Genomic DNA, 13,117 nt, shown 5'->3' with positions numbered 1-13,117 from the left:
GGTTGGGAGAGCAGAGTGGCCCGGAGGATGGGTGCCAGGGAGGCCACGGGGGAGGGCGCCCCTCCCACTTGCTGCACTAACCCCGGTCGGGAGACGCCAAGGCCAGAAGGTTCAGAAGCCCCGGGAAAGGGAGAGGTGGTGAGGGTACCAGCCGGTTCCCATGAGCAGGGCGGCCTCTGCTGACGCCCCTCACCCACCATAGACGCGTCCGTGGGGCTGCGTCCCTGCACTGTCTCAGCCGGGAAGCTTGAGCCGCAGCTCGGGTTCCTCCAGGAGGCACGTCCCGGAGAGCAGGTGCAGGCTCACCCCACGCGGGGCCCACAAGGCATTTGAGGAGGGCTCGGTTTGGGAGATGCAAAGGGGGTTCAAGCAGGCCCTCGGAGGCACAGATTAAACGTGCATCCAACAAGACAGGGCGGGATGATGCCGCGTAGACAGGTCTCCAGGGAGGGGATGGAGGGCTCTGTCCTCGAGCCATTTGCAGTCGGTGGTGTTCCCTTTGTCTTGGGTCAAAGCAGCAGCAGGATGGGGTGCATGGCCCGTGCCCCTCCGGGCGCAGGGTGGACAGAGCTGACAACACGGCATTTGGGGGGCAGACGGGAGGTCCGAAGCCAAGTCCTGGCATCAGCCGTGCTTTAAGCTAAATCACAAGCAGACCCGAGGGCCCGCGCGTGTCTCCCTCCCGGCCAGGTGGTCGGCAGCGCGCCGGACTCTCCTAGAATCGAACACCAGCGAGCGTCTTAAAGCGTCCAGGCCTCACGCACCCGTTCTGCACATCAGGCAGTCTTTTCCTCCTTTTCTTTGTTGGAGCTTAAAGGCAATTGAGTAATGTGTTCCACCCGGCCTGGAGCTTTCCGAGTAGTCCAGCCACTTATTTTAAAATAACAATAAAGACCGTAGCTCTCAGCTCAGGCCTGTTCCTGCTTCCTGGGTGTTTGCTCTCCTAACAGGAAGATGCTCTTGTGCTCAGCACATCAAAAAGCAGGAAGCACTAGTTTTATCAAGGTCTCTTAACACCTTCCTAATGCGGGAGAGTTGGGCCGGCCCCTCTCCTCGGCCCTGCAGGCTTTGAGGGCTGCACCAGTCTGCACCCACTCGCTGGGCCAGGCCAGGAGGGAGGAGGCGGATGCCCCACCCCCACCCCCCCTGCACCCCTGCACCCCTGCACCAACTCAGCCTGACGGCCGCTCGTCCACGCCCGTCGGGTCTGCCCGTCTGACACCCCCGCCTGCACACGCGCCCCCACCCGCGCTCGCGCTCCCAGCCAGGCTCGTCTCAGGCCAGCGGTGACCGTTTGGGTGACATGAGCCATGACTGACTCCCCGAAACCTCTGCGGGGGGTGGCGGGCCTGGGCCGTGTCCCCCTGGGCGCCACCGTGAGCGGCCGCAGACTCCGCAGGTCATTTGTGCCTCGGTGGCTTCCTTGCCGTCCTGCTGACCTTGCCCATTGCAGCCGTTCCAGAAACTCCACTTCCAGCTGCGGCGTCCTTTCTCTTTTCCAAACTTGGCTTCTGCTCCTTCTCTGTGTATTTTCTTTTTTTTTTTTTTTTAAGTTTTTTTTAAATTTATTTATGATAGTCACACAGAGAGAGAGAGAGAGAGGCAGAGACACAGGCAGAGGGAGAAGCAGGCTCCACGCACCGGGAGCCCGACGTAGGATTCGATCCCGGGTCTCCAGGATCGCGCCCTGGGCCAAAGGCAGGCGCCAAACCGCTGCGCCACCCAGGGATCCCCTCCCTGTATTTTCTTTACGTCTTTCTCCGGATCCGCTCTCCTCTCTTGCTCACGGAGCGCCTCCTCGTTCTGGGGGCATCTGAGGCTGCGCGGGGCCCTCCCGTGTGCGGCGTTCTCATTGCTCTTCGTCTCCGAGCATCCCTGGTTTCCGCGGTCACCCCGCTGCCCCACGATCGGTCACTCGTTCAGTTTCCAACCTCAAGGCCGCGGCCCTCATCTGGTCCCAGCTTCTGACGGGCGGCGCTGAGCTAAGAACAGCGGGTGCGGTGGCATCGTGTCCTGGGGTGCCACCCCCCGCCCCGGCGGCCAGAGTGCGGTCCGCCTGCGCAGACCTCTGTTCACCCAGGCCCGTCCGCGGTGCCGCTCACGCTTGGAGTCTCCGCCGACTTCTGTGCGTGCCTGGGAAAGACGTGCCAGCCTGTCCTGCCGTGGCGCGACTGTCCACCCCGTGGTCCGGCCGCGTCACCGCCCGCACGTCAAGCAACTTTACCAAACGTGCAGACTTCAAGTCGTCCTATCCTTTTGATGAACTGAAACCTTTATCCCCCGTGGCGGCCTCCTGTACGAGCAGCTCCGGCTTCCCGCTGACGGGCATCGTGCGGGGTGCCCGCGGCGTCCTGCCCTCCAGCCTCCCCGCTCCGAGACGCTTCCTGCGTAAATGGCACGAGGCTGGACGTCGTGCTGTTTCGCCGCCAGGCCACGGTCTGCCCTGGGCCTCACATTGCTCTGGTTGCTCCTTGTTCTCTGCTGCTTTGCTTTTCTCAGACGCTTTCCACGTCCGAGTCTGTGCTGCACGGGCCCCCTTCCGCCCACGTGGAGGGCCCCCCACGCCATCCGTTCCCTGCCGAGTGGGAAGACACGCGGCTCGTTGCTGCTCCCCAGCGGCGATCCTTGCAGGTGTTCACATGCACCCGTGACGTGGCCAGTGCCCCGTGGCCACCCAGACCCGGGGGGGGGGGAGGTGCAGACCAAACCCTGCACGCCCGTCAGACGTGGGACACGGAGAAGCCACCCGCTTGCCCCCACTGACCGGTGCTGGCCCGAGTCCTGTGTGTCCATTCTCTCCGGCCCTCCCGGGGGTGTGCAGCCCCTGACCAGCCCCTCCGCCCTCTTTCCTTGTTTCTCCGTTTAAATGCACCGATTTGACACCATTCCTGTTGTTTCACGTGGTCCCTGTTCGTGCGGCCTCTCCTGCTTCTCGCTTCCCGCCGCTCAGACCACCGCCTGGGATCACTGTGCCTTCTGCACACCCCACATGTTTCCCGGGAGGGACGCGGTGTCAGCTTCCCCACGTCGCAATTTTATCCTCATTCTTTTTTTTTTTTCTTTAAAAGAAGACTCCACGCCCAGCCCCGAGCCCAGCGTGGGGGTGAACTCTCAACCCTGAGATCTCGACCTGAGCTGAGATCAAGGGTCCGACGAGCCCCCGGCCGCCCCGCCCTCGGTGTTGACTGACCGGCTCACCGTCCTGGGCTGACAGCCCTTGTCTCTGGGGCTTTGACGGCCACGCCTGTCCTGTCCTGTCCTTGGCCGTGTCCCCCCCCCCCCCCCCGTCCCCTGCTCTGCGGCTGCGCCCTGACGGACCCAGGCAGGCAGGTGCTTCAGGCATGACTCTTCCTGCCCGGGTCCCGTCCCCTCTCCCCCTGCCCCGGGACACCGAGCAGACGGACCCAACCCGCTCGCTCCCCTCGTCCCCGGCGCATTCAGGGTCATTGCTGCCGCGGCTGTGATTTCATTCGCAGACGTTCTCCTGGGCCGGCTTTAAATCGTCCGCTTCGGTTCAGTAATCCTGCGTCCGTATCTTACTTCTGATACTCACTAATCATTTACCTTGTAGTTTAAAACTGATCATTTCAGTGACCGTGGTCTTTGAGGATCTAAACCTGCCGTTTTTTTACTAGACTTCTAACTCCGGGCAGCGCTGGCTCGGATGCTTTGCCTCGGTGCCGCGTGACCGCGTGGGCCTGGGTCCCAGCCTGGGTCGCCCGCGTGAGAACGTCCCCAGGTCCACCCGCCCTCCCACGGCCGCCCTTGCCGTGTCGGGGCCCCGCCCAGGACCCCACTGTGCGTCCAACCGTTCGTGCCCGCGCCCTCTCAGGCTGCCCTGGGTTGTCATTTTTGGAGTATTGACAGTTGTCAGCAATCAGGCACGGCTCGCGGCTATGCTGCAGAAGAGCCCTCGTGCTCGTCCTGTTTTCCCTTGTGCTGGAAGCGGGGCGGGGGACCCGGGCGCAGTGCCCTCCTCTGTCCGGGCCCGTGCCGGGCGCGCAGCTTCTCTCTGGGGACGTGAACCGCGAGCGCTTGCGTAGAGCAGCGTCGGCCGCCTTCCCCGTCGAGCCGGCTTCTCCCCCCTTCCATGCGGCCCGTTGCAGGGAGGCCGGGGCTGCGGCTCGGCTCCTGCCCGAGGAGACAGGGTGGAGGTCGGAAGGGGCTAGGCGACAGCTGTCGCGGAGGGGCTGGGTACCCGAGGCATCTCAGATGCTTCTCGAGGAACGCGTGTCTCCTCCCGGTACGTGTTCGGGCACTGACTCCCCCCCGCACGGCCGCTGGCCCCTCCAGCCCGAGTCTCCGCCCCTCCGCGTGGCCGTCCCCCGCCTGGGAAGCCGCGCTTGCCCCGGAGCCTGGGTCCTCTGCCCGAGACCCCCCTTGTCTCTCCTGAGCCCCGCCCGTGCCGGCTGACTCCCGTGTTTCATGATGTGTGCGGCCGGGGACTCAGCCCTTGGAACCCAACTGGCCACACTGGCGGGCGGCCCGCAGGGGGCCAGGCGCCTCCCGAGAGGGTGCACGGCTGCTCCGCACATCGCGGCCCTCCGCTGACGGCGGAACCTGCCCATTCCCAGGGAGACCCTGGCCCGTCCCTGCCCGCAGAGCCCAGGGTCAGAACAGACCCCCCCACCGGTTGTCCCTGCGGGCAGCTCGGGGCGCGTGGGGGGCCGTGGCCGTTGTCGTGCAGGCCTGTCCCGGGATGCGTGACCGCCCTGGGCAGCTTCCAGCTTCCTTCCGGAACCCAGCAGATCTCCCCCAGTTTTGTAGGCTTGTCTAGTAATTTAAAGATCTTTAAAATTACTTTTGTGTTTTCATGATGTATCCCCGTGAGCGTGCTTAGGTGTCGTGTGGAGGACGCCCGGTGTCCCCTGCGGCTTCCGTCCCGTCCTCTGCCGTCCACACCGACCGGAAAACTGGGAGCACAGGCCCCCCTCAGAGATTCCCCTCACTTTCTTCTTTCTTTTACCTTTTCCCCCATTTTTGGAAGAACACCATCGACAGGATGGCCAAGCATTCTTACGTGTAAGACTAGGGATGTGAAAGTGGTATTTCCAGAAAGCAGTCATTGTTTCCCTAGTGTTACGGGGTGGTGTAGACGGGGTCTCAGTGGGTTCCAAGCAGACGTCCTTGCCCGCCAGCCCGCTCCTGGATGCGGTGTCCGCTCAGCCGGGAGCTCACGAGCACACCTGACAGTCTCCCGAGAAGAAGACCTCAAAGAAAATAAATCCACTTCCGTTTTTAAAAAAATTGTACAGGGGATGCCCAGGTGGCTCAGCAGCTTAGCGCCTGCCTTCAGCCCAGAGCATGACCCTGGGGTCCCAGGATCGAGTCCCACATTGGGCTCCCTGCATGGGGCCTGCTTCTCCCTCTGCCTGTGTCTCTGCCTCTCTGTCTCTCTCTCTCTCTCTCTCTGTGTGTGTGTGTATGTGTGTCTCGCGAATAAATAAATAAAATCTTTAAAAAATAATGGTAATAAAAAAATAAAAAAAGTCGTACAGTAAATAGCAAAGCCACATTTGGCTGCTGCTGCTTTTCTGCCCGTAAATACACTCAAGAAACCGACGCTGACTTCAAACCTCCCTGAACAGAACACGTGCAGGGATTATGTCGACATCCGTCACGTTTACTGTGTATTTGTATATTTTTTTCTAGCTTGATCCTCTCCCAGAAAAGGTTTTACAGCAGAGACCCAACGCTAACGCTGTCCGGTCCATGGAGAAAGTCATTGAGATCCACAGTGAGTTGCGTGGGCCACGTGCTCGGCGGGGAGCCCCAGGGGTGAGGGATGACCCAGGTCACTGAGGCCGCGGTGTAGGCGGGTCTCCCCGTGCTCCCCAGACGCGGGTCCCCACCAGCCGCCCCGCTGACGAGCCCCCGTGTGTGCAAGCAAACACCGAGTGGCCGGCCCCCACACGCTCCCCTGGCGCTGCGGCCCCCTCGTCTCCTCCCCCTCGCGCCAGGCCGTCCTGTGCTCCGCTCTCTGGAGTCGGGGGCAGCCCCGCTCTCACGGCCCCCCCATCCCCCCAGCCGGTGCCCCTGCCTCGGGGAGGTCTCGACTCCAGGAGCCCCGCCTTTGCGAGCCTGTAGCCTGGGTGCTGCCTGGCTTCGTCTCCTGCAACAGGTGCTTTTAAAGGCGCCAGTGAGGAGTCAGGCTTGAGCCGGGGGAGGCCCAGTAACCCAGCCCCCCCCGCCCCCCCCGCAGGCCAGTACTGGCGCTCCCTGCCGCGCCTCTGCTCCACGGTGGGGCACTCTCTGGTAGAGGCCCAGAAGTGCGAGAACGAGGAAGCCGAGACCGTCACCGCCATGGCCTCGCTGTCCGTGGGCGTGAAGCCCGCCGAGAAGAGGTGAGCGCCTCCGCCCCCACCCCCGGCGGGCCCTTCTGCCTGCGGGACCACCCTCTGCAGGCACCCAGGCCTCTGCTGTCCTGTGGGCATGTGCCTTCTCTACTGGGCCCTGCCTCCTGCTTGGGCATCCCAGGGAGGGATGGTCGGGTGTGGGGGGAGGGATGGGGGGATGGACGGGAGAGGGATGCAAGGATGGAGGGGGAAGGATGGAGGGATGCGGGGGGAGGGATGGAGGGATGGAGGGGGAAGGGCTATGGAGATGGAGGGGGAAAGATGGAGGGATGCAGGGGGAAGGGATGCAGGGATGGAGGGGGGAGGGATGGAGGGATGGAGGGGGAAGGGCTATGGGGATGGAGGGGGAAAGATGGAGGGATGCAGGGGGAGGGATGGAGAGGGGAAGGATGCAGGGGGAATAAGGGGAGAGGGATGCAGGGGGAAGGGATGGAAGGATAGAGGGGGAAGGATGCAGGGATGGAGTGGAGAGGGATGCAGGGGGAGGGATGGGGCAGGGATGGAGGGGGAGAGATACAGGGGTGGAGGAGGGCGGGGAGGGATGGCGGGTTGGCAGGCAGGTGCCGGGCCCCACGGTGGACGCGGGCTGCAGGGCCTCCTCTTTCCAGGGTGAAAGGCCCGTGGGAACCCTCGAAGAGCCTTCGCTCTGGGGCAGGGGCGGGGGGTGCAGGGGCGGGCGGCCCTCCGGGTGGCCCTGGCCTCACGCCGCGGCCCTCTGTCTCTCGCCCGGCGCCGCCGCAGACCCGACGAGGAGCCCATGGAAGAGGAGCCGCCCCTGTAGCCGCCCGCCGAGCTGCGGGTCTCTTGTTTGTTTGTCCCCGTCTTGAAGCTCCGCCAAGAGCGGCTCCCGTTTGTGTGCGGCCTGCCCGCGTCCGCGAGCGAGCGCGGCTGGAGCAGCAGCGGGAGGCCTCTGCCCGACGGGGCGGCCCAGCGCGGACCGGGACCCACGCCGGCCGAGCAGACGCACAGACACACGCGAGGCCGGGCTCTCGGCTCCCTCGACGGAGGCCGCGGAGGAAGGAAGCCTGTGGCGGCTCGCGGCAGAGCTGCCCACTTCGTGGCCACGAGGGAAGGAAAACGAAAAATCAAAGATCTAATAATACAAAACGGACTCGATGAAAACTGGTGCTCACAGTTGATTATTACCCACAATTCCACAGTCTCCGTGTAAACCACTCGACTCATCCTGTAGCTTCTTTTTTTTGTTCGAGAGAACGTTTTCTGGGCTCCGGCCGCGACCGGGCGCCCCAGCGGCGCGGCGGGGCCCACGGGGCCGCGGGGTCCGCGACGGGCGGGGGCCGGAGCGGGCGCGCGTGCAAGGGGAAGACGGGACACACGCAGAAACGTGAGCCTGCGGGAACTGGCTTTGGTTTCTCGAAGCCATCGGAAGATGCGAGTTTGTGCCTTTTTTTTATTGCTCTGATGGATTTTTGTGGCTGGGTTTTCTGACGTCTGAGGAACAATGCCTTAAGAAAAAATAAACAGCAGGAATTGGTGGGACAGTTTCCTGTGGCTGCGCGCTGGCCCGGGGCGGGGCGGGGCGGGCTTGCTTAGTGCTGTTTAAGAGGAACAGAGGTAGTTCCAGCAAAGTGGCAAATACTGTTGGGGGTTTTGAAGTCCAACAAATTTTAAACGAATCCAAAGTGTTCTTTTTCTCGTACATCCTATAACAATTGAGCATCTCCATTTGGTCGTGAAGCATGTCCTAGGCACACTTCCAGTGTTATGATCGGAATGCTTTTTATTAAAAGCAAGTAGCATGAAGTATTGCTTAAATTTTAGGTATAAATAAATATATATATGTATAATATATATTCCAATGTATTCCAAGCTAAGAAACTTGATTCTTATGAAATCTTGATAAAATATTTATAATGCATTTATAGAAAAAAAAAAAAGAAGTATATATATATAATAAATGCAGATCGTAAAGGTCCCTGGCGAATGAATGACTTGTGAATCAGACATCAAGGTGCTTATGGAAAGGGATCTCGTTTGAAACTCACGTATTTTTGAACTCCGGATTGGATAGCTTTCAGATCGCCAACACGTTCGCCACTGGGCAACTACCTGGCAGGTGTGCGCTCTCCTTCTGCTCCTTTCGGACAGGACCCCCCCCTCCCGCTCCGAGCCTCCATGCACATATGTACCTAATGAGTTTTTATAGCAAAGGATATAAATTTGCTGTTGATTTTTGTATGAATTTTTCACAAGGAGATCCTGAATAAGCATTGTTTTGTGAACTTTTACACTTTTTTTTTTCTCGCCATTTAGCGGTTTCCTGAATGGTAATAATGTCTAAAACTTCTTTCTTTCTAAATTCTTGCTTGTACATTTTTTTTTAAAAAAAAAAACAACTTTTAAAGGGTTTTTATTATTATTATTATTGTTGTTGTTGTTGTTGTTGTTTTCATTTTCGTTTATTTTTGTACAGCGAGCAGCGTTCTGCCGCGCACGGGACGGCCGTCAGCCTGTTTCCAGAAAGTTGAGCTCGCGCGGGAAGGGGGCCGAGCGGTCACGGCGGCTGCGTCCAGAGCAGGGGCTTTCCTTGGAGTATTAGGAGGAGGCGGTGGGGAGGCTCGCAGGGCGCCCGCCTGACGCCCCGGGGCTCCGGCACCCGCGGGACTCCCGTCTAAACTTCTCTGACCACGGGGTCGGGATACGCGTTTTCAATTGTTTTCCAAAGACCTTTTACAGCATGTCCGCACTGCATGGGGCCGGAGCGAGGCCCACCCGTGCGCGGGGTTTTCCCGCCACGGCCGCACGGCCGGGAGCTGCACCCCCCCAGGTTTTGGGGCCCGAGCCCGCGGGGAGCCGGGGGCCCTTGCCACCTGGCGAGCTGCAGGGCCAGCCCCGGGTCCTCCCGGCCAGCCGGTCTTCGTTCCTGCCGCCCTGACGGTAACCGCCCGCCACTTTGTACTTGAAGCCACCAGTTTCATTCCAAAGGATGCCCGGGCCCGGTGCCCCCGCGGGAGCGAGCCCCGGCCCAGGTCCCCGATCGGTCGCGTACCCAGGGTAGCTTCCGGAGGAGACCGATGCGGCCGGGCTGTGGGCCAAACGAATCCAGATCCTTGGATCGGCTGGGTCGGCGGCGGCTGGCGGTCAGGCCCAGGGCGGGAGCCCGAGAGCAGGCTGGCAAGGGTCTTGGGGCGCCTGGGGCCTCCTCCTCCCCCCCCCCGGCCTCCCTCTTTGCTCCGCGGCCCACGTTGGCGGGAGCTGGGGGCGCGGGGAGCCAGCTCGGCCGCCCGGGGGGTGCAGAGCGGCGGCGGGCCCGGCCCCCGGCCCCGACCCCGCAGCCCGTGGCTCTTAGGGAGGAAGCGGTCACGTCACGCTTTTCACCATAGACGGGCCGAGGGGTGGTCGGTGGGGGCGACCCCGGCCGGGACGCTGGCGGCACGTGGATTTGTCCGCGCACTCCAGCGCCACAGACGCGCTCGAAGCATTACCGTGTAGCCTTTTCTTTTCTTTGACGACACACTCAGCCCTTCCCGGCGGCCGCCAGGGCCCACGGCGGTGTCGCGCCCCAGGGTCCGCCCGTCCCGCCTCCCCTCTCCGGCCCCGGCACCTTTAGCCTTTTTCTTCTTTTGCAAAGGCCTCGGGGGCACCGGCCAGGGGTCAGCGAGCGAGCACTTTACGTCCCTTCGCGGGGAACCCCACGATGCCGCCGGGCCGCGCGGCGCCCGCCCTTTCGGCTCCCGCCACGCCGTGCCCGAGCCCCACCAGCAGGCGGCCGCCCCCCACCCCCGCCCCGGCTCCGAAGGGCCACTGGGTCAGAGTGTTTCGGTTTTTCTCCACTTGTTTTAAAAGTCTGTTTCCAGAGGAAGGACCGTCGGGCGTGGCTCGGACACGAAGGCCACGCCGCCGGCGGAGTTTGTTGGTTTTACTTTTCGATCAGAACATTCCTTCTTTACTGGTCACAGCCATGTGCTCATTCCATTCTTTTTGTAGACTTTCGGGCCCGTGCGTTTTATGGGCATTGATACATATATAAATATATATATATAAACATATATGAATATATTTTTTTAAGTTCCTACACCTGGAGGTTGCATGGACTGTACGACCGGCATGTCTTTATATTGTACACAGATTTTGCACGCCAGACTCGGCAGCTTTGGGGAAGAAGAAAAAAAAAATGCCTTTTTTTGCCCCCCCCTCCCACGACATTTGCAGACACAAAAGATGGAGATTTTTCTGTAAAACGACACGAAACCTTGAAGGAGAGTGGGGGAGGGGGAAAACGTTTGCGTCTTACCGAACTTATTCTTAAGAAATTGTACTTTTTATTGTAAGAGAACTAAAAAGGACTACTTACACCTTTGTCATATTAAGAAGAAAAGTTTATCTAGCACTTGTGACATACCAATAATAGAGTTTATTGTATTTATGTGGAAACAGTGTTTTAGGGAAACGACACAGAATTCGAAGCGAACTGCCTGTCTCTCTTCAGCTGACTCGGAGGCATCTGTCTTGTTCCGTTTTCGTTTATTCCCCTCGGTCTCGCACAGGGCGCGGCGGCCGGCGGCCCCCCGGGAGCGCCCCCACGCACCGCCGCGCGGACTCTCGTGGCCCTTGGGTGCCGTGTGGCCAAGACTTGACCTCCCGCCGCGCAGCCGTGGACCGCGCGAGCCCCGCTCCGCCTCGACCGGAGGCCGCCCCTTCCCTGCGGCGCGGAGCCGTGGGCGCGGCCCACCCGACGCGGAGCCTCCCGCGTGCAAGACGGAGGAGGCGGACGGTTTCTGTTTGTCCGGGTTCCGGGGGGGTGTGCTCCATAGTGGAGGCGCTATTTTCCAGTTTCTGAGACATATATATAATATATACAAGGGGGCGCTGACCCCGTTCACCCAAGAGCTTCTCACGGGCGGGTCGCGACGCCGCGGCCACGCGGGGACGGCCACCTGTTTCTTCTGTAATGTAACCCGTTCCCTTTGGTCGTCTGGACCTTCCAGCGGTTCTTTCTTTTTGCTCCGTGGAGTTGGAGATTTCGTTCTCGGTTTTCTCATTTCTCGTTCTGTTCTGTGTGGGCGGGTTTCCCCCGACGACGGTGTCCTCCTCCGACGGCCGACTCCGCTCCACTTCACCCGGAGTCCAGCGTTTTGTACCTCATCTGACAGCTTGTTGCTCTTGTGGTGTAAATAAAACAGCATCTCTGGTTCCTGCCGTGTGCTCGCGTCCTTGCTGCCTCGCGCCGGGGCCCCGCGGGCGGTGGCGGGTCGGGAATCGCGGGGACCCACGCACCTGGGCCCCTGGCACCCTTTGCCTGCATGACCAGGTGCCGTGGGCAGGTCCTCACCGCACCGTCCTTGCACCATCTTCTTCCCCTAAACACTCTGGGGCCCCCCCACGGGGCGGGTCTGCAAACCCCACCTCGGCCACCCAGCAGCCCACTGCCACCCCCAGGGACCACCCCGCTCCCCCAGCCAAGGCCACACCCCTCTGGGCCCCCACGTTCAGTGACGGCCGGTTGGGAGGGCGGGCGGGTGGAGGCCGGCCTCCTGGCCCCACCGTGGACATCAGGGTCCCCTCCCCTCGTGGTGGGTTCCTGCTTCACAGCCGGGCTTCTCCCTCCACCGGGCCGACTCCTCCAGGGACATCGTGGGTCAGATGGGCCGGACGCCGGTCAGGCCGTCTGCGGGCTCACGTGGGGGCCCCACTCCCCGGCACACTCCGCCGGGCGTTGGCAGGCCTCCTCCACCATGTAGGCCGCTCCCCGGGAGGCGGCCCCACGCCAGGCCCCCCGCTGCCCCCGTGGTGTGTCGAGGCACAGGAGCCAGGCTGACCCCGCCGAGGCCGGGCCTCACTCACTACGACGTGAGCTCTGAGCCTGCGAGGGTCACCCCACGTCCCCGAGATGCCGACCTGTAGCGGCAGCTCGGCGGGTGCAACAGAAGCCCCCAGGAACCGTCCTCTTGGCCCACTCGCTGTGGGTCCTCGGAGTCGGGAAGCCCGTGTCGGGGCCGCCCCTCTGCTGCAGGTCCCGAGTCTTCGCATCTTGGGCTTCCTCCCCCTCCACTGCTGGACGCAGCCGCTAAGAGAGGTGCTTGGCCGAGAGCTGCGGGCTGCCTGCCCCCCCCACCGAGGGCGCCCCCAGCACACTGGCTCGGAGGCGGCTCATGCTTCAGGAGGTGACCCCCGAAGGCCCAGCCTTGGTCCTCAAACGTGACCTAACCGGGCATCTGGCCTCAGAAACGGGCAGGTCCCCGCAGCAGAGGGCCCGCCGCACCGGGGCCGTGTCCCCACTTCTGCAGTGGTGCCCCTCGGCATCCACGCCAGGGCCTGCGCGGGGCCCATGCTCTCAACCTGCCGACGCCTGTGCTCTTGGGTAGGTGTAGGATGCGGTGCCACCCGGCGCCTCGCGGGCACAGCCGGTGGGCCTGTCTTTTCCCCCGGGAGCGTGACGCGGTTCAGGTGGTGCCGGTAGCCAGCCAGGGGCTCAGTCGTATCCGCAGGGAGGTCCCCAAGTGATGCCAGACCCGGGGCGGGGACCGGAACACCCCATGAGACTGCACAGGGTCAGGCCGGCCTGAAACAAGGTCTGCTCGTGGGGAGCAGCGATGCCCGAGGGGAAACTGAGGCTGGCTCGTTACAGAAACACAGAAAGGTCCTTCAGAGAGACACCAGGCCCGGGTCCAGGGTGTGTCTCAGGAATGAAGGGAAAGGGGCACCCGGGCAGCTCAGCAGTTGAGTGTCCACGTTCAGCCCAGGCCGTGACCCCGGGGTCCTGGGATCGAGTCCTGCATCGGGTCCCTGCATGGAGCCTG

The 13,117-nt window shown here is 62.1% G+C and overlaps 1 protein-coding gene across 9 annotated transcripts in view; it reads left to right on the top strand.

Moving 5' to 3' along the window:
• The window catches only part of HDAC4 (histone deacetylase 4), a 273,236-nt gene extending 261,725 nt beyond the window's left edge, over window positions 1-11,511 (top strand). For all 9 annotated transcript variants that reach the window (XM_077869460.1, XM_077869459.1, XM_077869461.1 and 6 more), the window contains 3 exons: window positions 5,653-5,737; window positions 6,203-6,344; window positions 7,098-11,511. In XM_077869460.1, the coding sequence (XP_077725586.1) occupies window positions 5,653-5,737; window positions 6,203-6,344; window positions 7,098-7,137 (267 nt within the window). In that variant the 3' untranslated portion in view covers window positions 7,138-11,511. The remainder of the gene's footprint in view (window positions 1-5,652; window positions 5,738-6,202; window positions 6,345-7,097) is intronic.
• Window positions 11,512-13,117: the final 1,606 nt, after the last annotated feature.

The sequence above is a fragment of the Canis aureus genome, chromosome 24, assembly GCF_053574225.1.
Source record: "Canis aureus isolate CA01 chromosome 24, VMU_Caureus_v.1.0, whole genome shotgun sequence".
Lineage (NCBI taxonomy): Eukaryota > Metazoa > Chordata > Mammalia > Carnivora > Canidae > Canis > Canis aureus.
Note: the sequence above shows the minus strand (reverse complement) of the source record. Positions and strands in the feature narration are given on the sequence as shown.